The 23400-nt window shown below is 59.4% G+C and overlaps 1 protein-coding gene across 17 annotated transcripts in view; it reads left to right on the forward strand.

Moving 5' to 3' along the window:
* The first annotated feature begins 261 nt into the window (after positions 1–261).
* ATP2B3 (ATPase plasma membrane Ca2+ transporting 3) overlaps positions 262–23400 on the forward strand; it is a 71768-nt gene continuing 48629 nt past the window's right edge. For 3 of the 17 annotated variants that reach the window (XM_070258473.1, XM_070258462.1, XM_070258467.1), the window contains exons 1-3: positions 13125–13324; positions 19462–19665; positions 20132–20478. In XM_070258473.1, the coding sequence (XP_070114574.1) occupies positions 20271–20478 (208 nt within the window). In that variant the 5' untranslated portion in view covers positions 13125–13324; positions 19462–19665; positions 20132–20270. Of the gene's footprint in view, positions 755–13124; positions 13325–19461; positions 19666–20131; positions 20479–23400 lie in introns of those variants that run through there. The other 14 variants (XM_070258463.1, XM_070258475.1, XM_070258468.1 and 11 more) reach the window with 11 other exon arrangements.

Consider the following 23400-nt stretch of genomic DNA (forward strand, 5'->3'; position numbering starts at 1 on the left):
ATAAGCTCCAACTTCCCTCTCGAAAATGCATTTAGATGTCGTACTTCCAACAGTCAGGGGACAGTTTCAGGAAGGTCACCAACCTCTTGGAGGCTACAGGGGCCTATGGACCCCACGCTACAAATCAGCAACCAGCTTCATACCCCACTGGACTGTCAGGGAGACAGAGGGCAGGGGTCCTGAGAGAAAGCCCAGCCTGGTGCCCCAGTCACATGCTTGTCTTGTCGCTGTTTCCCTGTGCTCCCGCGTGCCAGGGCCCCCAGTTTCCAGCGCCCACCCACTTCCTCAGTCAGCTCCCTCTGGGGGCACTGCAAGGCCAGGAAGGGCAAACACCCCGGTGCGTCCTGGGGGACAGAAGGGCGCGCACCACGCGTGTGGCTCCGGAGCCCCGAGGGCCCCGCGCCTTGCGCCGCCCCCGCCCCCCCCCGGCCGGCTCCCTCCTCCCTCCCTCCTCCCTCCCCCCCCTCGCTCCCTCCCTCCCTCCCTCTCCCCCTCCCCCCTCCCTCCCTCCGCGCTCAGAGCTGCGGCTGGAGCCGAGCGCGCCGCGTCGCCCGCCGTCGCCAGTGCGGAGCGTGGGGAGCACTCGGCCGCAGCCCTCGCCTGCCGCGGAGGGTCGCGCCCGGCGCCGCCGGCCAGGCTGCCCTGTGCCCGGGCCTTTCCGTCCTTGGAGCGGATCGTTGCCCGCCGGGCGCCCGCCCGCAGTGACAGCACCCGCCGGAGCCGAGGCCGCGGCGGCGGCCGTGCCCATGACCGGGTAAGTGGTGCCCCGGGCGCGCGGGCGGGGGCGGGCGGGGCGGGCGGCCGGGCAGGTGGTGCGGCCGGCAGGTGGGGGGACGCGGGTCCCCGCCCGCAGCACCTGCGCCCCACGCCGGGCCTGCGTGTCCTTGTGGCGCCCTGGCCGCGCGTCACCCCAGGGCCCTGGGCGGGCGGGCAGCGCCCCGCACTCTGCACCCCGCACCCTGCGCCCCGCATCTCGCGCGCACGCGCATCTGTGTCTGGGGAAAAAGGCTGCTGGGGGCTGCGGGCAGGGTCCCAGGCAGGCACAGCTGGGAGCGCCCGGCCTAGGGAGAGCCGGGCTGCGCGAACGCACCTTCCCAGAGCATCACGGCACCCCCTCCCCCCCCCCCCGCGCCCTCACACTGTGTCATGCTCCCCCGACACACTGTCTGAGAAACCCTCACACTTCTCACACTGTCCCCCGCACGCCCACACAGCCACCCAGTCTACCCCCCACTCGCATAGGCAGTGCCAACGGCAAGCCACCCCGGCCACACTTGGGTAACTCCTTCTCCATCCTTCCATGCACAGCTGTCCTCCCCTCCTCACCTGTGTGACCTTGGCCGGATGGCTTCTCCTGTCCAGGCCTCAGTTGTCTCAGGTTTAGGATTCTGGAATTTTGAGCAGCTGGTGTGGCATCTCCCAGATGGGGGAGCCCTGGGTTTCCCCCTTGGACAGTCGAATTCTCTCTCTAGGACCTGGTCTCCTTTCTTCTGCTGGCCCCTGCAGGGCTCAGCGGCTGGGCCGGCTGAGGAGGGGTGGCAGGTGGGGGTAGGGCAGGGCATCTGGGCAGGGCAAAACTGCAGGGAGCCTGGGGTGAAGGCCAGGTGAGGGTTGGGAGAGTGTGGAAACACTCCCTCAAGGGGCAGGGCAGGGCCAGCATCCCTCAACCAGGTGCCAGACACTCCCTGGGCTGGGGCCGAGGAGTATGGCCACTTGGTATTTCAAAGATGAGGTCACTGGGCCTCCAACCTAAAGTGGGGCCCTGCTGGTCGCAGGGTGGAGTCCAGCCTGACCCTGGCCGTCCCAGTGTCCTCTGGCTCCCTGCAAGGACTTGGGCACCAGCCTGGCGGGCATCTTCCTCATTTGCCCGCTAGCTCTGTGCTCTTCCCCCTGCCGTCGCCCCTACCTAGTCTGTGGGCATCTTAAGGCAGGGACTGGCTATCAATCGGCACTGGCTGCTGGAGTACCCAGCACAGGCCTGGCTCAGAGTGGGCACAGGTTCTGTATGGTACATTCATGACCTTGACCTCACTGAATCTGCAGAATCACCCAGTGAGGGAGGCAAAGCCTGGATTTTTGTCCCCATTTTCAAATGGGATAATTGAGGTTCCAAGAGGGGAAGAGACTTGGACCTGCATTGACTGGATGGGCTGATGGCTGGGGACACTGCCATGGGCCTGGCAGGGGGAGCACCTCCCACATCCAGCCATGGTTCTGAGCAGGTTCCTGGACCCTCCGGCTGAGTCTCACCATCAACGCCATATGTGAGCCACTGCTGTCATCACCCCTTTCACAGCTGATGAAACCAAGGCCATGTGGCTCGTGAGAGGAGAGCTGGGATTCAGACCCAGGCAGTGGGAACTCCCACCTGAACTGACCTGCAGAAGGGAGGACTGGGGACTGCCAGAGCCCCTGCCGGCCTTGGCCGAGGATCCAAGGGTATAGCTGGCCCCTGGAGAGCAAGCCAGCCGGAAGGGACTCCAGGGCATTGATTGTCCCTGCTGCTGGCCTCGAGGAGAGGGAGGGCGAAGGACACAGCTAGTCTTGATCAGATCAACCTGGTCCGTGCCCAGCATTGCCAGGTGGTTTGAGCAAAGGGGCAGGCGGCTCTGGCACAGAAGTGGGGGGGGGGTGGCAGATAATGCAGGCAGATGGAACTGGGGTGGCGTGGGAGGGGGCTTTGCACAGAGCCAGAAGGAGAGCCAGTCCTTTGGGGAAGGAAGTCCCCGAGGCTAAGAGCGCTCTGCGGAGAGAGCTACAATGCCAGGCGGCAGAGACGCTGCAGCAGGCCCTGGAGGGGCAAGGAAGGCCTGTGGAAGGTGTCCTGGCCTAGGTCAGGGGCTCTCGGATTTGGTGCCAGCTCCGGACCTGATGGTCTTTGTGTCCTTGGCCAAGTCCCTTCTCTGCTCCGGGTCTGGGGAGGGTGGGGGTGGGCCTCGGCAGACTCTGCTGACATTTCAGGATTCTGAGCTGCAGCTTCGGAGGTTGAATCACTTGCAAGTGAGCAGGGAGAGGCCGGGGCCGTGAGTCAGTGAGTGCTCTGTGTCCCAGGACATCTTCTCTCAGCCAGGGAGGCAGTAGAAGGGTGCTGGGGTCAGCTGTGGCCCCCGCCACCTCTCACAGCGTGGCTTACACAGAGGGGTCCCTTGCCTTCCTGGTGGACAAGATGAGTGTGCCCTGGGCCCCTGGGGGCTTTGAGAGCTGAGCTTCCATTGGGACTCTTGAAGCCAGCAAAGCCAGGCCCAGCTTCCTCCTCCCACCTGACAGAGTGAGTTGTCAGCACACACATGGGCCGTGCCCATTGCACTCCCTTCCGATTTTAAACTGGGAGCATGTATTTCTCACCGATGGCCGCTGTCTCCATCAGAGGCTACTAGCACATCACATAATGTCAGTAATGACAGTGATAATAATAAGGGCACTCGTCTTGTGCCAGACACTGTTCTCAGTGCTTCACAGACATTCCCTCACTTCATTGAAACAATAATAAAATGAAGCAAGGGCTGTTACTATCCCCATTTTGCAGGTGAGTAGACTGAGGCCCAGAGGGGTAGGGCAAGCTGCCCAAGGTCACACAGCCAGTGGGTGGTAAAACCAGGATTGGAAGGCAGGCCTTCAGGCTCCTGAGTCTGGTCTGCACATGTAGCCACTAGTTCCATAGACTCTAGAAGTCTGTGCTAAACTCAGCAGAATGGGGTATTGTGCATATGAGCCGATTGTCGAGGGCCTTCTTTGGAAGACCCTGCAGCTCAGAACCTGAGCCACCTGCGCCCCCATCTATCCACTGAGAGAAATAGACAAACCGTGGATTCACATCAGTGTGAAGCCAGGTGGGGAACGATTTGCTCTTTAGTTTAAGTCTTCTGCGTGGCCCCTCCAGGGCATCCCTACGAAGGCACGATCTCAGTGTGTGTAAATAGCAGCTGATAGATGGGGACCTGGGCTGTGGCACTGATGGCAGACACTTAAATCTAATTGAGGGTGTGCTGCCTGGGAGCCTCACCAGTGCCATCTCTGAGATGAGCCCAGGTGCTGGGCTCTGGCTGTGACTTTGCTGGGCATGGCAGGCAGAGACCTGGAACGTGCAGATGTCTCCTCCCCACCCCCACCATTTCCCAGAAAGCCGTTTCTTTAGCTGGGGCCCCAGCTCCTCACTGTTCCTGTCTTCCCCACCCTGGCTACACTGGCAGAAGCCAGGCCAAGTGGTGCCCGGCTGGAAAGCCCTCCCCTGCCTGTGCACCTTCTGTTGGGTGGGAGGTGCTGGAAGCGGGCCTGGGAGTGCCGCCTGGAGAGCAGGAGCTGAGCCCACACATCACCAGCGCAGAGGGAAAGAGCATCTCAGATGGAGGAGCAAAGGCCAGGCGTCCTGACTGCCCAGGGTTGGGCAGGGGACGAGGCCAAGGTCGCATGGCTGAGTAGGTGGCAGAACCCAAACCAGAGCCACAGGGCCAGGTGGAAAGGCCCAGGGGAGAGAAAAGGGCTGGAGGTTTCTCCTGACTCCGACCTCCGAGGACTGGCAGGGGACTCAGAGCACAAGAGGTTTCCGGAGACGTGGGTCCAAAGCAGAGCTGTGCGAACGGGGTGCTGTGGTCCGTGTCCTTGGGGAGCACCTTATTCAGAGGGGTCCTGAGCCTGCTTCGATGTTCTGTAGTGGGTCCCTCAGTAAAAGAACTCTTTTATTCAAATGGGAAGTTCTTTCCTGCAGCCACAATCTTGAGGCACTTTCTAGAGCTGTGCGGTCCAATGCAGTAGCCATTAGCCACAAGCGGCAATTTAATTAAAGTGAAGTAAAATTCAAAATTCAGTCTCTCAGTCGCACTAGCCACATTTCAAGTGCTCAGTAGCCACACGTGGCTGGTGGCTGCTATATCAGACGGTGCAAACAGAGAACATTTCTATCAGTCCAGAAGGTTCCGTCACACGGCACTGCTTTAGAGCCAATGCAGACCCAAATCCTCACACAGACCCTGAGGCTGTTCCTGTGCTCTGCCACGGCTGCTTGAAAGGGAATGGGTCAGGCGGGTGTGGATGCCTCAGGGCAGCCTGTCCTCCCCTTGGAGAGTCTAAGGGCCTTTGCCACACTCGCCAAGGCCTGGCCCAGATGCTCCCACAAATGTGGGCGAGGGAGGCAGGAGAGCGCCTCACTCTGGGAGCAGCCTGCCACGCAGTGGGGATGCCGGGCCTGGCCTGGCCACATGCCGACTCCTGCGGCCCTGGCATGCCAGCCTGGGGCAAACCCGGCCCTGGCCTGCTCCCTGATGAGGCCCCGCCGTGTGCTCAGGCTCACTCCCCTGGGCATGCTGGAGGGGCCCCAGCAGCTCTGCACAGAGGGCCGAGGCTCTTGGGTTTTTAAAAACATGTTTCTTTTTCCACTTAAAAATAATGCTCTTAACACGCGTGATCTTTATAGAAAATGCATAAGACACAGAGCAGTAGAAGACACAGGACCCTCCGTCCCGTCACTGAATGCAGCCAGTGTTTCCACTCGGTAGGACCAGTTTCCACTTCATCCCTTTGCGTGGGCTATTTTCACATTACTGTCATTGTACCGGTGGCACAATTGTGTAATCTATTGGTTACTTCACATAAGCATCTCCTTTATTAATATAATCCCTTCCTAAATGAATTTTTTTCCAAAATGGATATAGTTTAATTTTTGTAAGATTGTGAAAGCACACAGTACTTATTGCAAAAATAAAGAAAGAACTTGAACGGTGCAAAGAAGGAACTACAAAGGGTCATTGGCTCGTCCGACAGCTCTTTATCAAGCACCCTGGATGTATCAGGGTGGTCCTCCGGGCTGGAATTACGATTTTTAATGGCTGCATAATATTCTCCCAAGAGATTGCAATTCACTTAATTATTTGGCTCTTTGTGGAGATCCAGACCAGCAGATTTGTCTTGCTGTCATATATGAGGCTCTGCTGAGCGCCGTGGTGGGTGATGCTCGTCCCGTCCTGAGGAGAGACTGCCCAGACAGGAGCACTTTCTGCCAAATTCTTCCCCCAAAGGGCTTTTCTGTGTGTCTAAAGGGCATGCTCCCCGCAGCCCACCAGCGTTAGGTATTCCAATCCAACGACCTGCCGAAGTGTGGCTTCAGTTTCCATCTCTCGAACATCCGTGAGGGTGCACGATTGTCTGCGTGCTGACGATTGTGGCTCTTCTTTTAGGGATTTTTTTTCTCTTCCTCCCTGGTATTTACCGAGGTCCTGGTGTTTCTCCTGTGGGTCTGAATAAACTTTATGCATGAAACATAGTGACAATTTAGCATACTGTTGCAAATAATTTTAAAACCTCTTTGTTTTTTGCCTTTTAATATTTTCATGCCAAAGGTAAGCACTTTCTATCTCACTGTTTTTTGTGGTTTCTTCTATTGCTTACAAAATCTCTTACAGAAATCTGAGAACTATCCATTTCTGGATTTGCCGTATGTGTGTGTGTGTCTATGCATTTTTAAGATGTTTAACTCGTTAATCCAGGGGTGTGCAAACTTTTTCTGCAAAGGTCAGATAGTAAATATTTTCTACTTTTCGAGCCACATGGTCTCTGTCCGGACTGTTCGACTCCGCATCAGAGCATGAACGCAGACACCACAGAGGTGAACGGGCGTGGCTGCGTGCCAGTAAAAGTTTATTCACAAAAACACTTAGCTGCCAGATTGGCCCTCAGGCCATAGCTTGCCGAACCTTATTTAATCCAAAGGAGATCTGTCTTGGGGAATAGTATGAGGTGAGGCTCTAAGGGACATCGTTTTCCCGAGTGCTAACCCAGTGCCCCCATTTCTTTTATGGAATCATTTGTCCCCTGGCTAATGTGTGATGTGGAGTAATCCTGTTCTAGGCTGACTGTCCCGTCCCAGGACCCGCCGGTGGGCTCCTCTGCCGGCAACGTGCGCTTCTTTCTTGCACCTTGTATCTTTTGCTCCGTGGCCTGGGGGTCCCACCTCAGTAATCTTAAAGCGAAACAGAACTTTGCTCTTCTCGCTTGCCTCTTTGTCCGTCCGCTGAACGTTAGAACCGTTTGTCAGGCCCGCTTCCCACCTTCCCCCAAATCAAGCTTTCGGCCAGGCAGTCTCTGGACCTCTTTAGAGTTCGGAGCAGCAGGTGCCTCCCCAGGACTCAGGGGTCTTGCTCTCCGCAGACCCTGCGAGGTTTCCTACCGGAGGCACACAGGGGGATGCAGGTGTGGGCAGGAGAGCGTGAGCAGAAGCGAAGGCCCTCAGCTGAGGAGGGAACACCAGACCCTCCTGATTAAGAAACCAAAAAACAAAGCTGGCAACTGAGGAAGGGACGGGGAGATGGGGCGCCACCGCTGGCCGGCTCCATTCCGGCTGCTGTGGGCTTGAGCACGGGGCTTTGGTCTTTCTGTTTTCCTTTGGGAGTCACGTCTCCAGCCTACCCCGAATGAAGGCAGATTCAAAGGAGCTACCGTGGCCACTTTTCCCGACTGGCTTGGGAACGTCGTCAGTCCCTGGGCTATCCTGACACTCGGAGTCCCTGCATGCTGGCGTGTGGATGCAAACCCTGGACCGGGGTTGAGGCCTGTGTAGCGGCGGCCTCTCTGCAGAACCACTGTCCGTCCCCACAATCAATGGCTCAGGCCATGATGGTGGCATAGGACATGACTGCACAGGGAGGGCCCTTCTGCAGAGTGGACCAGTCTGGCCTCAGTGCACAGCATAGGAAACAGCCCGGGCCCCCGCTTCCTGAGCCGCATTTGGGCCCTGCCTCACCAGGCCCAGGGGACCTTCCCTGATACCTACCCTCCTACGGACCTCTGCTCCATTCCTCCTGGAAGAACTCGGAGCTGAATGTCCTGTCTTGGTTTGAACACGGGCCTGGGAGGGATGTGCGTGGTCCAGGGCCAGGCGGTCCCTGAGCACTGCCCCGGCAGCAGGCGGCCTGCTGTCAGAGGGACACCCCCACCTGCCGTGGCCCAGCACCTGGAGCAGGGCAGGAGGGAGGGATGCAGGCCCATCCTGGGCACCCCCCAACCCCATCTGCTCCCTCCCTACCGTGGCCCTGGGCTCCTCGGCCGCTGGGCCGTGGCGTGGGACATTCTAAGGGGGAGACTCAGACCCCATGTTGTTGTCGTCGTCGAGGTGGCCTCACGTGAGAGGGGCCCTCCTGCCTCTGCATGATGCCTCACTGCCTCCAAGCACCCGCTGGGCCTGCAGGAGCTTTGTGGTGTCCTCTCAGGACTTTACTGGAAATGCTTCTGAATTTGTGTCCCTGAGTCTGCCATCAAAAATAGCCTTTCAGGACCCATCAGGGCTCGGTCCGTGTGATTCAGACGGCAGCCAGGCCCTTGGTGACCTTCAGGTCCTGCTGTCGCTGCCAGTTGGAGTTAGTAAGGATGCCGAAGAAGAGCATGGAAGCCTTGTAGATGCCCCTTCCTGGGCTGCAGCTTCTGAGGCATCCTCTGAACAGGTCTTCTCTGCTCCACCCAGCACCTTGCTGTTCTCCCCTCCCAAAGGAATGCCCAAGGCCTGGGTCTTTTCTGGGTGCTCAGAGTGGCCTGTGTCTAGGGTCCTTCTCTGGTGACGGTCCTTGTCAGCTCCTTCTCCACGTCGAGTTGGCTCTGTGGAGGAGTCAGCCCGGTTACTGGACCTGGCTCTAACCTTGAGCCAAGCTGGGGTCTACGAGGGACACAAGGAAGCTGACTTTGCCAGCGATCAGAGCCCCGCTGGTAGAGCCCAAGCTAGCCCCCACCTCGCCATGGGGCCCAGCCTTCTGGGCTCTTTTACTGCCTCTCCCTTCCTGGCAGTGCCCCTAGCCCCTGACCTTAACCTGATGAGTCCCCCCAAGCCTGTTTCAGCCTGTTTTCAGAAACCAGATCCTCTCCCCACCAGGACCCACGATAGAGCCCTTATGGAGCCTGTCCCCAGGAGGACACATGTATGTCCTGGCAGTCTCCTGGTTTAGTCAACCCTGGGCCTGTAGTGTCCCATGGCCTCCAGCTGTCTGTAATTTCCTCAATTACCTGTTTAGGCCTTGGCTGCTTCCGGTGGCTTGGAGCTGGCTTCAGGGATGGGAAGCCGGCAGGGGTGGGCAGCGTGGTGCCCTGGACAGAGCTGGGGAGACTCGGGGGAGGATTGCCCATGTGTTCTCTGACTATGAAGGCCCGGAGGACAGGAGCCCGCTACCTCCCAGACTCCACATAGGTGTTCTCTGCCCCTTTGCCGTGGTGTTTCTGCGTTCCCCCCGCCACTCCTGAGACCACAGGTCAGGCCACGCTCTGCAGGGCAGGCCAAGACCTCACTGCCCGCCACCTGCTCTGGGGATGAAGCAGAAGAGGCATGGGCCAGAGCCAGGCAGACCACGAGCGCGGGGGGGGGGGGGGGGGGGGGGGGGGGGCGCGCTGGCTCAGGCTCCATGCTGCAATGCAGCTCTCTGGGCACGCGGCTCGCTGTAATTGGATAATTAGTGTCATTATGCTTCCTGCCCATCGGCTTCTCCCTCTCCTGCTCTCTTGCACTTTCCTTCTCCAGTCTTGGCTTCTCTGGCAGGAAACAAATGACTGGCCCTCCCAGGGTAGAGTCATGACCCCCATAATGACACTTCAAGGCCCCAGCCAGAAAGCGGCTTCCAACTTCCCTCTGGGACCCAGGGGCACTCTGTGCTGTGAGGGCTACCCATGTGGGAGTGTGGACTTCCCTCAGGAAGCATCCTGGGGCACAGTGCCTAGCGCTCTCCAGGAAGAATGCAAGGCCCGAGCCGGCTTGAGGATGGCCCCAGAAATGGGATAACATCTGAGGTACATGGGGTCAGCCCTTGGCCAAGGGAATGTTCTGGCCTCACTGGTGGAGGCTGGTCCTGACCTGTGAATTCTGGGGTCCAAATGGGCTCAGAGAGAGCTCAGGGCTTCAGGGCAGGCAGAGGGATGGCTGGCATGGCAGGCAGACTGACTCAACAAGGAGCATTCTCGTCACTCATCTTCCTGGAGAAGATCTGATGAACCTTTCCCCATTCCAGGGAAATGGACCCCCAGGGGACCTTCCTAGGTATGTGTATGTGGTAGTGCCCTGTCCTCGGAGCTCACACTAACCCAGCCAGGAGGAACAAGGATCCATTTCCCAGATTCAAAAGTGGAGACCCAGAGAGGCTGACTGACTTGTGCCAGCTCGCACAGCCAGGCCTGGCTCCAATGCCAGTACTCCCAAACCGTGAGGGTTATGGGGACAGCTTTCCTGTCTGGTCACTTTGTTGAACTCTTTTCGTTGGTTTAATCATGTGTTCATTGCTTTTCTGGGGTTTCCTGGGCAGTCACTTGTCAGAGGAACAATGCAGAATTCTCTGGAGCCAGACCACCCGAGTTCACTGTGTGACCTTGAGTGAGCTCTTTAACCTCTCTGTTCCTCAGTGGTTTCAGCTATAAAGTGGGGACAGTCACTCTCCCAGCCTTACAGGCTCGTAGCCCAGAAGGAGCGCATAGTTCCACCAAAGCTCCGCCTTGCCTCTGGCCAGATGGTCGTTCTGTCTCTCTCTTCAATCTTCTGATGGGTCTGTCATCTTCTGCTTTGGCAAGAACTTCTAGGACAATGTCAAATGACATAGGTGAGAGGGAGCCCAGGGAGCCCCTGGAAGTGTGGGGGCTTGTAGCTCATGGAGACTTAGAGGAGGCCTCTGGCTTTCCCAGAGCCAGCGCTGGTTTTGGACACAGACGGAAGGCAGGCATTGTACCTGGTGCCTGAGGGTGCATTCCTCCCTGTGCACCGGAATTGCCTAGGAGATGGACTTGACCTCTTTAACAGAGACCCAGCTTAACAGAGGCATCGACAAGAGAGAAGTTGATTTCTTTCACACGTAAAAGCCTAGGTAGGCAACCAAGGGCTGGTATGACAGTTGCTTGCCCATCGGGGTTCCAAGCTCCTTTGGTGGTGTTGCCGTCCTCGAGATGCTGATTCCATGTGCAAGATGGAGCAAGATAGCTGCTCCTACTCCTGTCTTCACATCAGCATCCCAGCTGGCAGGAAAGAGGAAAGAGGCAGGGGAGAGCACATTCCTTCCCTTTAAGGACACAGCTCTGAAGCTGTCCCTATCCCTTCGTTCTCCCTAGTGCTATCCGAGAGTAAGGCGTCTCCCTGTCCCTCTTGTGGGAATCCCAGGACATAGTCACACGGTCATGTGTAGCTGCACTGAAGTTGAGGGAACATAGTTGTTAGCTGGATAACAAGATGCCTAGCTAAAATCCAAATACCACGTGGGAAGAGGAGACTAGAAATCGGGGGGTGTCTAGCAAGTCTCTGCCACAGCCTCCTGGGGGTCCGTTAGTGCCTCCTAAAGCCATAGTGTATAAACAGAACCTGCTGGGCCTTCCCCAAGTGTCCTGGCCATCCCTTCTGGTCCCTTGTGAGGATGGGGTGGGGTCGTCGCCTCTGAGGAAATGCATATCAGCAGCAACGACAGAGGGGGCACTCGGTGCCCACACTTCTGCCAAGTAGAAGGGTAAGAGCAATGGCAGAGGCTGCCACAAGCGCGGCCTCACAGCTCGTCGGCTTCTCTGCCACTTGATAGGCTGAAGGGTCGGGGCAGAGCACGTGTGGAAGGGTCTGTTTAGGTTTCCATTTCAGGTAGGGGATGCTCCTGAAAGTTAAAGCCACAAGGGCAGAATCATTGGCCGTCACCAGTCAAGGTGATGGGGCTGTGTGATCACTGTGTGGCTGGGCCCCGGGGGAGGCTACTCTGGACACAGAGCAACAGGGCTGGTCGGACCTGTTTGGTTTTTTAACTGTGGTAAAATATACGTAGTCTAAAACTTCTGTTTTAACCACTTTTAAGATTACGGTTCAGGGGCATCAAGTGCATTCACATTGCTGCACAGCCATCCCCACCATCCAGAACTTGTTCATCTTCCTGAGCTGAAACTCTGTCCCCATGAAACCCTGCCCCCCCGCAGCCGCCATCCTCCTTTCTGTCTCTGTGAAGTTGAAGTTGACTGCTCTCGGGACCTCACACAGGTGGAATCATACAGTATCTGTCCTTTCATGGCTGGCTTCTTCCACTTAGCATGTCTTCAGGGTTCATCCAGGTAGTAGCACGTGTCAGAATGTCCTTCCTTTTTAAGGCTGAATAATATTCCACTGCATGGATTGACCACATTTTGTTCATCCGTTTCCCTGTTGATGGACAGTTGGGTTGCTTCCACCTTTTGGCTACTGTGAATCATGCTGCTGTGAACATGGGTGTGCAAATCTCTTAGAGACCCTGCTTTTGATCCTTTTGGGTAGACCCCCAGATGTGAGATTGCTGGATCCTATGGTGATTGTATGTTTACTTTTTGAGGAGCCACTGTACCGTTTTCCATAGCGGCTGCACCATCTTATATTCTCTATTGGGACCTATTTTAACTGGAGCATTCTGGGCCCTCCCTGGAGCTTCTGAAGGCAGGCCAATGTGTGGTAGCAAACCTGGCTAGGCCTCCAGATCCCCTAGGGGCCTTTACAGAGTCGCGATGTCAGCTCCCTCTGACAGTGAAGCTCCAGCTGGAACTGTGCGTTTCTACAGTCCCCTGTTGGAGAGGCGGCCCCTCCAGGTCTGGCATCTGCCACTCTGGAGTAGACTAAAGCGCTGGGCCATCAGTTAGTGAGGGATACTGTAGAAGTTCACCCACCCAAAGGCAGGGGCTGAATCTGGTAAAATCCACGTCACTGCCACCTCCAGGAATCTACAGTTGTTGTGTTTCTCTGGGTTCCAGAATCCTCCTTGGCTGGACTCTAATTAGTGGGGACTTCCAATGCCTGGAATCTGTGCATCTGTCTTTCTGCTGGCTACCGACGATCCTTGAGTCTGGGCCGGCGCTGGATGGGAAGCATCCTTCGGCCTCGCTGGCAATCCCCAGTGGGTCCCTGAGGTGGCCCTGGTGCCCTGGTTGCAGCATTACAGGGCCTCCCTAGGGGCAGCCCTGCAGGGGTGGAGGTGCGAGCGGGTGGGTGCATGCGTGAGTTTGGGAGAGGGTGCCATGGCAATGGTTGACCCTTTTCTACTGTTATTGTTTTTGCCCAAAGCTGTTCCCTGCGAGAGCCACTTGGCGTGTGCACAGATTGTACCAGGAACAAGGGGGAGGAAGGAACGGGGAGGGGGGGGGCCTGTCCCTTTAAATCTGTTTTCTCGGTTTTATTTCCTTCTTTTTTCCCATCCTCCTCCCTCCACTAGCACAAGTGGCGGAGCTGTGAGGGCCCAGGAGCTGCAGTGACGGCGCCTCTGAAATATTAATGAGGCTGTTCTCTGCCTCGGCTCCTTCCCCCGGGCTCCCTCCCTCCCTCCCTGGCTGAATGCAGGCCTGTCCTTGGAGCCCTCCTTTCCCCTACCCGGTGGTCGCCAAGGTGCGTCAAGCAGAAGGGAGGGGGCGGGGGCTGGGCAGGAGGGAGAAGGCCTGGTGGGGGATGGGGCAGCGTGGGAAGTCAAGGGTTAATGGGGCACCAGGGCCACCGTCTTCACCTGCCCGGATCAAACCAGGCCCAGGAGAGGGCAGGGCACCGGCGTCCCGAGGGCCTCTGCACCCGCTCCCCTGCCCGCTCGCACCCGCCGGCTGCTGCAGGTGCTCGGAGCCCACGGGACCTCCTGCCTTTCCTCTCTCACTTCTGGGGGGCCTGGCCCAGGCTCCAGGTGCCGAGAGGTGGAGCGAAGACGGGGCTGTTGTTTCAAAGAATCCCCACAGTGAGTCATGTTGCTGAGCCCTGGGTCCTTCTGGAAGGCGAGCCCCTGCTTGGTGGGTCTGGTGGGAGATGCTGGTGGGTGGTGTGCTCAAGGAGGGCAGCGCTGGAGGGCACGTGCAGGGTGGGCCCTCGGGCCTGCGTCTCTTGCCCTCTGACTCCACCTCAGACGGGACTCGGAACTCGGCCCATACTGGGCTCTGCTTCCTTCTTGCCACACAGTGTGGCATCCTGGGCCTGTGGAAGCCCCCGGGCAGCAGGACCCAGCCCTTTCCCTCAGGCATCGGCCCATTCGACTCACACGGGGGAATGTTCTTGTCACCAGTTTACTGACAGGAGGGCTGAGGGCCCAGTGACTTGGGAGCGCCACGGGGAGCTAGGACTTCCTGGCTTCCAGCTGGTGCTGCCAGGTGGGCTCTGTGCACCCTGGGGAGGCAGCGGTGCCGGGCAGCAAACGCCCCATCATCAGCGTGGAAACAGATGCTTGTGGGCCCCCAGCAACTGCAGACTGGTGGTGGCTAGTGGCTGCAGAGGGACAGTGTTTGCACAGTTGAGAATGGGGTGAATTCTAACGCATTGCGACCTCTGACCGGGGGCGCGGCAGTGGGATTTCATCCTCCATCTCTTGTCCCTTCTGTAAAGGTGGGGCTGGGCGGCCCCGCACTGAGCAGGCCGTTGGCGGAGCGTGGGACCTGGCCCACTGGGGAAGCAGAAAGTTTCCCTCTCCTGGCAGACAAGGGGCTGAGGTGCTTGGGGTGTCACGACTCTCCTCAGGAACATGGAAGGCAGGGCCAGAAGGTCTGGGATCATTGGCCCTCCCTGAGCCTCAGTTTCCCTCTCTGTGAAATGGAGAAAAGACGTCTCCTCGCCCTCACGGGGTGTTTGTGAGGGTGCAGTGAGGGAGGCATTGGGAGTGGGGCCCTGAAAGAGAGGAGCCTGGCAACAGAGGTGCCCCCACCTCATTCAGAAAGCTCCTAGCCTTCTGGAGGGTGGTGGGCTGCCCAGGGCCTTGGGGGAGGAGGTCAAGGAGGCAAAGTGGGGGATCTGGGCAGACTAAATCAGAAGTGCTGAGAGAGCTGCCAAAGTCCAACTAGAGGTGACGAGGGAGGGCCCATGCAGGGGGAGGAGGACTCCTGGGTTTCTGGCTAGGTGGACATGAGTCCCTGGGCCTGGGGCAGCGGCGTCAGGGTGTCTAGGCCCGACTGGAGGGAAGGGTCCAGAAGGCCTGAACTTAGGGGGATCTCCTGCAGCTCTGTGGCAACCCCTGAGTAAACAGCCTGTTGAGAGTCACGGAGCAAGGGTGAGGTGGACCAGGGAACGCATCACAGGGCTCTGCTCTGGCCCCCTCCTCGTGCTGGCCAATTTGTACTGGGACGGAACCAATGGCAGAAGGTCCAAGTCCTTCTCTGTGGGGGTTTTCAATTCAGTTAAGCCAATTATGGCCTGAAAGATGAAAGAGTACAGAAATGCTACGTCCCCTGCCCTTTGGGTGCCTGCAGACCATTCGAGGCAGCCAGCCCAGGCCGGAAAGTCTCTGTCAGGCCTGCAGAACCCATAGGCCCGCTCACTTCTGTTATGGGCCATTTCAGGGATGGCTGCTGTCCTTTTCAGACTGAGGAAGGCCATGGCCCAGGCTCGTAGAGAACCCAGGCAGACGAGAGTCTGTGCCGTTTGGTCTCTACAGGGGCCAACAGTCCCTCAAGATAGACCTTGATTTTATTGATGGCTCCTGTCTGCTCTATGGCCTGTGGAGTTCATGAAGGTGAGGATGGTTAGCACAGGCACAGTCTTCGACCTGAGGGACCCCCGGAGCTGGGGCAGAGCCCCCAGGATGCTGACAGTGGCCTGCTGGGGGTTGTGGGCATTCCTGCCTGTCATCCCTGCGCCCCACCTCATGCTCTCCGTGATGGTGATCCCACCCCCCAAGGCTCCCGCTCCTCCTTGTCTGGCTAGGCCCCCACTCACTCACTCCTCCAGGCCCGTGTCCCCACCAAGAGCTGACCGCACAGTGGACTTCCGGCGACTCAATAACCACGTGTCTCAAAGAGCTTACAACCCCAGGAGTAGGAAAGATGCCCTCACAGCTCATTGCAACGGCAAGCGGAGTGGGTAGGAATGGCCGTGGGGCTCCACACTCAGCAGCAATCAAGTTTGGCAGGGACTTTGTGGAGAACGTTCCACTTGAATTGCCACTTGACTTCGTCAGAGGTCATCAGTTGGAGAGGAGACAGAAGGGTGTGCAGGGCAGGGCAAGTGGTGCCATGGGTGGACCAGTGCATGGCCCGGCTGAAAGGGCCAGGGCAGGAGAGGAGCTGGAAGGTCCTTTGGCTTCCAACCAAAGGAATGCGGCCTTTGGCTTGATGGGGGGCTGGGGATTGAAACAGGGGACGTGGCTTTCTGTAGGCCAGTGCAGCTTGGAGAGAGAAAGAGGGCCAGCCCTTGAACCAGGGAAGGTGGTGACCCAGAGCAGGATGGAGACAAGCCACGAGGCTGGAGGGAGACCTATGAGGTGGTAGACAGAATGTGGGGCCTACTTGGTGGGGGATGAGGGAGAGGGAACGGGCCACAGCTGCAGGCAGGGCACCAAGGGGTGTGAGGCACAGAGGGCCAGCAGGGCCAGCCAAGGGGCTGTGGCAAGGGGCAGGAGTGCTTTGTGGCCCGGCAGAAAGCCAGGCCTCGCCTCCCTGCCCCACCTCCTTACCATGAGTCACCAAGGGCCCTGTCGGCCACACCGATGACAGCACACCAGTTAGGAGCAGCTCAAGGACCTGGCATGGCTCTGTCTGGGCCACCACTATTGTTTAATGGAGGGCAGGGCCACACTGGGGGGCAGGGGAAGGGAGCAGGAGGGGGAGGATGGAGCCGATCTTCGGTGAGCCCTGGTGGGGTGGGGAGGCTCTGCCACTGGCTTGCAGGGTGCCCTTGCTCCAAGGAATGGGCATTTCCGTCGGGCCATGCAGGGCGTGCTGGTGTGTGAGGGTATGACCTCAACCAGGATGAGCCGCTGACTCCCAGAACCAGCCCAAGAGCCCACCCAATTACGGGCCATTCCCTCTGTGGCTCCTTGGAGCCCACCCATGCCTTGTGGGTGGGGCTGAGCACCTTCCAAACCCAAGTCTTCGCCAAGTGGGTGTAGAGGCAGAAAAGAGAAAAGGATTCCAAAGGACCAAAATTGTTCATCTGGCTTCCCTTTTAGAAAGAAACCCTGTGGAGTCCCTAGGCGGCTCAGTGGGGGCCATGCAGGCACATAGCTGGCATAAGGTCTCAGAATGCAGGCCGGTGGCCAGCCCACCAAGGGCATCAGAGCCTGGGGTGAGTGCCGGCCACTCCCCTCAGCCTGGGAAGGGGCCTCCTGCCAGGGCTGGTGTGGCCTGGGAACTGTGCTCAGGGACAGTTGAGTCACGTTTCTGCTGGATGTGTCCCCCACCACACACACAGCCCGTCGGGTGGTCCTTTCTCAGCAGCCCTGCCTACCTGGGGCCTAGAAGACAGCCCAAGGCCAGGAAGCCAACTCACAATGGGGGTTTGTGCCTGTTGGTGGGCCCGAGGCTGGCCGGAGCTGGTGTCTACACAGACGAGCCCCATCCTCTCCTCCAGCAGCCAACAGATCAGGGGGCTGGGGATCCAGAACCCAATCCTGCCAGTTTCACTAAGTTCCTGGGAATGAAGAGACCCAGAGCACAGAGCTCAGGGTCAGAGATGGGAGCAGAGAGGGGGTCCCGGCAGGAGCCCTATCCTAAGCAAAGGGGGGAAAGAACCTGGGAAGGATGAAGGCATAGGGTGGAGGGGACAGATGAGTGCGGGTGACAGTCAAAAGCTGCCATCACTGCCTCCAGCGGTTCCTGAAATGGCTCACCAAGGCTTGTGGGCAGAGGCAGGAGACCTGGGTCTCCTCGTTGCTCTGCCACTTCGCCTGGCCAAGCCTCGGTTTCCTGTGCTGGCAAATGGGAGAATGATTTCTGCCACAGTCACCTGGGTGGGTGGGGTACGTTCACACAGCACCCCAGAAGGAGCCCGCCCTGCCTCACACACTGGGAAAGCTTGGCTTCCTTCAAGTCCTGGGTGCTCTGCTGCCGCCCTCCCTGAGCTCAGAGTTCACACCATCAGGCAGCACAAGGAGGGCAGCTCGTCTGTCATCTCCCGGCTTCTGGCCCACCCGCCTGTCCGTTACCTGTTACCTGCCTTCTGCCTGGTATCAGAACACTCTCCCCTCCAGAAGAATGGCTCACTCCTCCGCCTTGTTCCGGCCACTTCTCAACGGCCACTTCTCAACGGGCTCTTCCGAGAGGGCTTCCCTGACCCCCACTCCCAACTGAAACCATGCCCGCATCGCTTTCTCACCAGCAAGGCCTGAGAGCGCAGCAATCGGTTCTGTCCTGTCCTGTCCACCCTCTGTCCCCAGTGCGGATGTAGTAAATGCTCTGGAAGCGTGGGCGGTGGGGAGATGTGTGGGGGTGGGAGAGGATAGCGTGTTTGCGGGTCTGCCATCTTGTTCCCACGTCTTCTTGCAATGAAGCCTGCTCCACGTGGAAAGTGTCTAGAGAGTTAACACTTAGGTGCCCAAACTTGTACAATGTGGATCACTTTGGGTGGCCTTTTCTGAGGCGCCGCTCTGCCTCCCAGACCTGGCGAGCAGGGACTTTCTAAGTATATGCACTTTTTCTTGACAGTGTGGGGCCAGCGTCTAGAGGAACTGAGTCCCCCACCAGATTCCGAGCCCCCTCAGGGCTGTGGGGGTGGGGAATGACCCTTGTTTCCCAGAAACCCTGGTTTCATCCCCTGAGGGCTGTGGTGCTGGGCTGGGAGTGGGAAGCAGGGGCTCTCCTGAGAGCAGAGGCCACGGGGCTCTGGGCTATTGTGTTTCCATGGGCACTTTTAGATCAGAAGCCTGGATTAGTGGCCGAGTTCTGCTTCCAAGAGGATTCTTCTGAGCCAGGAGCCTCCCCGAAGGTGAAGGATCAGGCCCAACTGAGCCATGTTGCTGGGAGGCCCCTTTGCTGGTGTGAAGGCCAAGGCCACGTGCACTGAGACTAGTTCAGTCCTGGGAGTTAAGTGCATAGCCTTGAGGGATGTTTCCACTCAGGCGCAGGAGAAACTCGGGGCCCGGGACAGGGAGGCCCAGCAGGCCGCATGGTCTGCGCCGCCGGACCACGTGGAGGTTGCTTGGGCAGGTGGGGGCAGTGGCAGCAGGATGTGGGGACAGCGAGAGGAATAACAACTCCATGATTTTCTGCGGAGGGGTAAGGTGGTGTGGCTGGCTGCTCTCAGTGTGGGGGGCCCCTGGCTCCTTTGTCATCTGCAGGGCAGGAGGGTGTGGAGGGGAATGGGTGGCACCATGCTACGGGGCAGGGCGATGGAGAAGTTGCCAGTGACTTGTAGCTGCTTTCCACTTTCTCCTCCACCCCTCCTCTTCCACTCCCTTTCTCCCCTCCTTCCCCCTTCCCTCTCTTCTTCCACCCTCCTTCCCTCTCTCCCCCCCCACCTTCTTCCTTCCCCCTCTCTCCCCCCTCCCCCTCCCTCTTTTCCCCCTTCTCTTTCCCTTCTCCCCCTCTCCTTCCCCCCTCCCCCTCGTCCTCTCTTCTTCACCCTCCCTCTCTTTCCTCTCCCCTCTCTCTCCCCCTCCTTCCTTCTCTCCCCCTTCTTCCCTACTTCTCCCTCTCCCCTCTCTTCCTTCCCCCTCCTTCCCCCTTCCCTCTCTCCCTCCCCCTTCTCTCCCTCTGCCTTCTCTCCCTTCTTCCTCCCTCTCCCTCCCTCCCTCCTCTCTCCCTCCTTCTGGGCCTCCTCCTTTCCTTGCCCTGGCCCCCCAGGTACCCTCAGGGAAGCAGAGACACCCTGTGCGCCAAGCCTTGACCTGGCGCCCAGCTGGCCCTATCCATGGGTGGGCCTGCTCCCTGGACCCCCACGCAGCCCTGCGCCTGAAACCGTGAGCTGCAGAGGTGGCGCCAGAAGATTGCCAGCACTGCTGCTGGGGACTGATAGCATGCCCGCCGCACAGGGCGAGTCTGAACCAGGCAAGAGCGGGGAGGGCAACAGAGCAGATGAGCGAGAAGCTCGAGGTGGGGCCCGCCTGGGAGAAGAGTGGCACAGATCACTCACCCGTGCCAGGGCGAGACCGGCCACTAATCCATCCTAACAAGTTGCCCCTGCTTCAGTGTGGGTTCCCAAACGGACCTGGGGGGCAGTCAGAGCCTTCACATCCCAGTTGGACTGTGCTGGCAGGGAGGCATGGATGCTTCCTCCTTCCTCACCTAGGCGAGCCCTCCCGGCCTGGGTGCTCACGGGGGCAGGACTAGGGTTGGGCCTGGCAGGTGGGCCTGGCAGCAGGTGAGGGCCACTGGCCCAGCCTGGGAGGTGAATTTTGCTCTCAGTCAGTCATGGCTCAGACTAAGTACAGATTTGCAGAGAATATTCTAGAAGAGGCGAGTTCAGTCTTATCTCAACTGCTCCCCTGGCTTCTTCTTGCCTCCTTTTCCCCAGGTATCTGTGCTTAGCTTCTTCCCCGTCGCCTCTGCCACGCCTCACCCCGGCACTGGGACCTCAGGTAGCCACCTGCCCCTAGCTGAGGCCGCGCCTGGGAGGCGGCCCAGCGCCCTCTCCTCCCAGTGCAACAGGCAGGATGGGCGACATGGCCAACAGTTCCATTGAGTTCCACCCCAAGCCCCAGCAGCAACGGGAAGCGCCCCATGCAGGCGGCTTTGGGTGCACACTGGCTGAGCTGCGCTCCCTCATGGAGCTCCGAGGGGCCGAGGCGCTGCAGAAGGTCCAGGAAGCCTATGGGGATGTCAGCGGGCTCTGCAGGAGGCTGAAGACCTCGCCCACAGAGGGTAAGTCTGCCAGCCCGAGCTGCCCACCGGGGACTCCAGGCCATGCACCACCTGACCTTCCAGGGACTCCTGAAGACGGCCCTACCCCCAGGGCAGGCCCGGCAAAGACTAGGGGCTACTGCAGCAGCTTCCTGGGGGCACTCCTGACCCTGACAGTGCCCTCCCTGGGCAGCCAGTGCCCCCTGAGTGGGAGACGCGCTGCGTGGAGTGAGGAGGTCGCCCTCTGGGCAACCTGGAGTCCTCAAGGAGCTGTGGCCTGACCCCTGCACCCACACCTCCATAATCAGCAGCTCCCCAGTCTCGTCTCCTCTTTGTATTAAATAGAAACCCAGCAACAGAGAAGGGGAAGGAAGGAGACAGCCCCTGCAGGTGGGATGGCCTCAAACCAATAGCCCAGAAGTTCTTCCGACAAATCGGTGGGGCAGCCCTCCCGTGGATGGAGGAGGAAGGCATGGCCCCTGTCTGCGTGTGCCAGGGTCCCTGTGTGCTCAGCCCTGTGTCCAGTTAAGGGGGATGGGAAAAGGAAGAAGGGGTACAGGGTGCAGGCCCTCTGAGGGCTTGCATCGCAGGGGCCTCTCCTTGGGAACGGAGGGGACGGCCCGGGGATGGGAGGCCTGGGAGGGAGCACCCAGAGTGCCCAGTGGAGGTGGCACTGGCCGCAGGCTGTCCCAAAGAGGCACAAGCCTGAGGCAGTGTAGATTTGAGATCTGCTGCAGGAGCCTCTAGGGAGCCTGGGACATGTCCTCAAGGAGGTTCTAGGGGTGGAGGCCTCACTGCCATCTTGGGTCTCCGCCTCTGCCCTGTAGCCTTTTTCCCCTGCTCTGGAGGCAAACTTCTGCCCTGGCCTGCACCAGCCTTCCCTGGTCCCGCCTCCTGGGGCTGCTGGGATGCCGGGACCACCAGGAGCCAGGCTTGGCCCCAGATTCCAGGAGCCAGAGCATTTTCTGGCCCAGCCAGCCCCTCCCTGGCAGGGTTGCTAGGGCTGTCCCAGCCCAGTGCCAGGCCTGTTCCCGGCCAGCGCTGATTGATATCAGCTCCTGTCTCAGCCGTCACACCTAAATCCACTCAGGGCCCTGGCTGTTGCCCTAGTCTCCTGTTCCCTGGCCCCGTCTGTCTGCTGGTGGTGCATGGGCTGGAGCAGGCCGTGGAGACGGCCCACTCGGGAGGAGGTGGGCCTGAGGGCCGGGTGAGAGGGTGCCCACCCGGCCAGGTCAGGAACTTGGGGGCTGTCTGAATCTCTCTTACTTTGTGCTCTAAAGGGACTCAGCCTGGTATGGCATGTCACTGGGGCAGATGGCTTGGCTCGGGGCCAGAGGATCTCTCTCCTTCCCTCCTCCTTGCCCACCCCCCCTCCCGGGATTTGGGGTGGGGGTGGCTGGGATGGAGGGCCACTTAGCCACAAGGGCTCTGGCCTCTCCCAGATAAAAGGAAGCAGATGGGCTTCAGCTGGCAGCTCCTTCCCCTGCCTGTCAGGCCTTGTTAAATATTTAAAATGTCAAGGCCCCTGGGAACCTGCCCGATTCTGCCACAGCAGCTCCGGAGCTCACCCGGTCCCTGTGGAGGGCAGGCATGGAGAAGGGCAGGTGCCCAGGTGGGTGGCTCGGCCCCAACAGAGGGAGCCAGCCAGGCCTCGTCTGCATCCCGAAGAATGAGCACTGCGAGGACCATCCTCCCTCTCTGACCCGGGGAGCCCTCCAGGTCTGGATGCCAGGAGCGGGTGACTCTGGCCCCCACAGCAAGCATGGGGTCTTCGAGTGCCTGCTGACTCGGCCCTGGAGTTCTCACCCAGAGCCCCCGACTCCTGCTCAGACACAGTGGCCTGAGCTGGTGGGAGGGGCCAGCTTAGCTGCCCCCCAGGCCTCACACCAACCCCCTGGCAAGGTGGACAGACTTGAGGGTGCCAGCAGAGTGGTGCTTTGGGGAGGGCAGGGAGGCCGAGGAAGTGCATGGTGTATTGGGGGAGGGGACTTTGTGTTCTCCTGGCAGTAAGTACAACAATGGGCTTGGCCTTTCTACTGATCCAAGAGGATTCCAGAAGCCAGGGAAGCTGAGTCTTAGGCCAGGCTCAGTGGTAGGCCCGCTGGCGGGACCCTGGCCCTTCCCCTGTCTGGCATCCACCGGCGGTCATGGAAAGGAGGGGCAGATTAGCCAGAGCCACACAATGTGGTCCTAATCCAATTTCGATGGCATCTGGCCTCTGCTCTGGGCAGGCTGCCCATCTGTGTCCATGCCAACCGGCCGGCCCCTGCCCCCGCACCCCAGACCTGGGCTGCCTTCGGAGGCCTGCTGGGCCAATGTGTGCTCAGAACCAGAGGGGCTGCAGCTGCCTTCTGCTCCCCACTGAGGGCTTCAGCGGCAGCAGCTGTCAGGACCCCGAGTCCACAGGAAGGCCAAGGCCTCAGGCTGGTCTAGGGCGAGGGAAAGAGAAGCATTGCTGCAGCATCAAGGGCAAATCAAGGCCAAGGGACAGGCTGAGGGAGGGAGGGAGGGAGGGAGCGAGTTCCTGGGGAAGGGACCCTGAGGGCCCAGCTACCCTTGGGGACAAGCTGGGTGTATGGAGTGGGGCGGGCAGGTTGCCAGGGGGACTGGGCTCTTTAGAGGGTGAGGTGGGGCTTCGTCCCTCTCGGGGCTCCAGATCAGTGCCCTTTCCCAGGGCAGGGGTACTGGAGGCCCTAGGTGCCTGGAGCCCCAGGGTTTGAACGCCTCCCTAGCACTGACCCCACCTTCCATGGCTCCTGTAACTCAAGGGCACAGGCCCCAGTCAGGAGCAGGGCACACGCCCTCAGCTAGGCCCCCGGTCCCTAGGAGCTGAGGTCCTGTGCTTCTCCCAGACACCCAACTGGGAAGCTGCGTCTCCAGAAACTTGAGCTGCAACTGGGTCGGGCACAATGAGGCCAGGGGGAGAAGGGCAGGGACAGCTGC

Source organism: Equus caballus, chromosome X (genome assembly GCF_041296265.1).
Source record: "Equus caballus isolate H_3958 breed thoroughbred chromosome X, TB-T2T, whole genome shotgun sequence".
NCBI classification, from domain to species: Eukaryota; Metazoa; Chordata; class Mammalia; order Perissodactyla; family Equidae; genus Equus; species Equus caballus.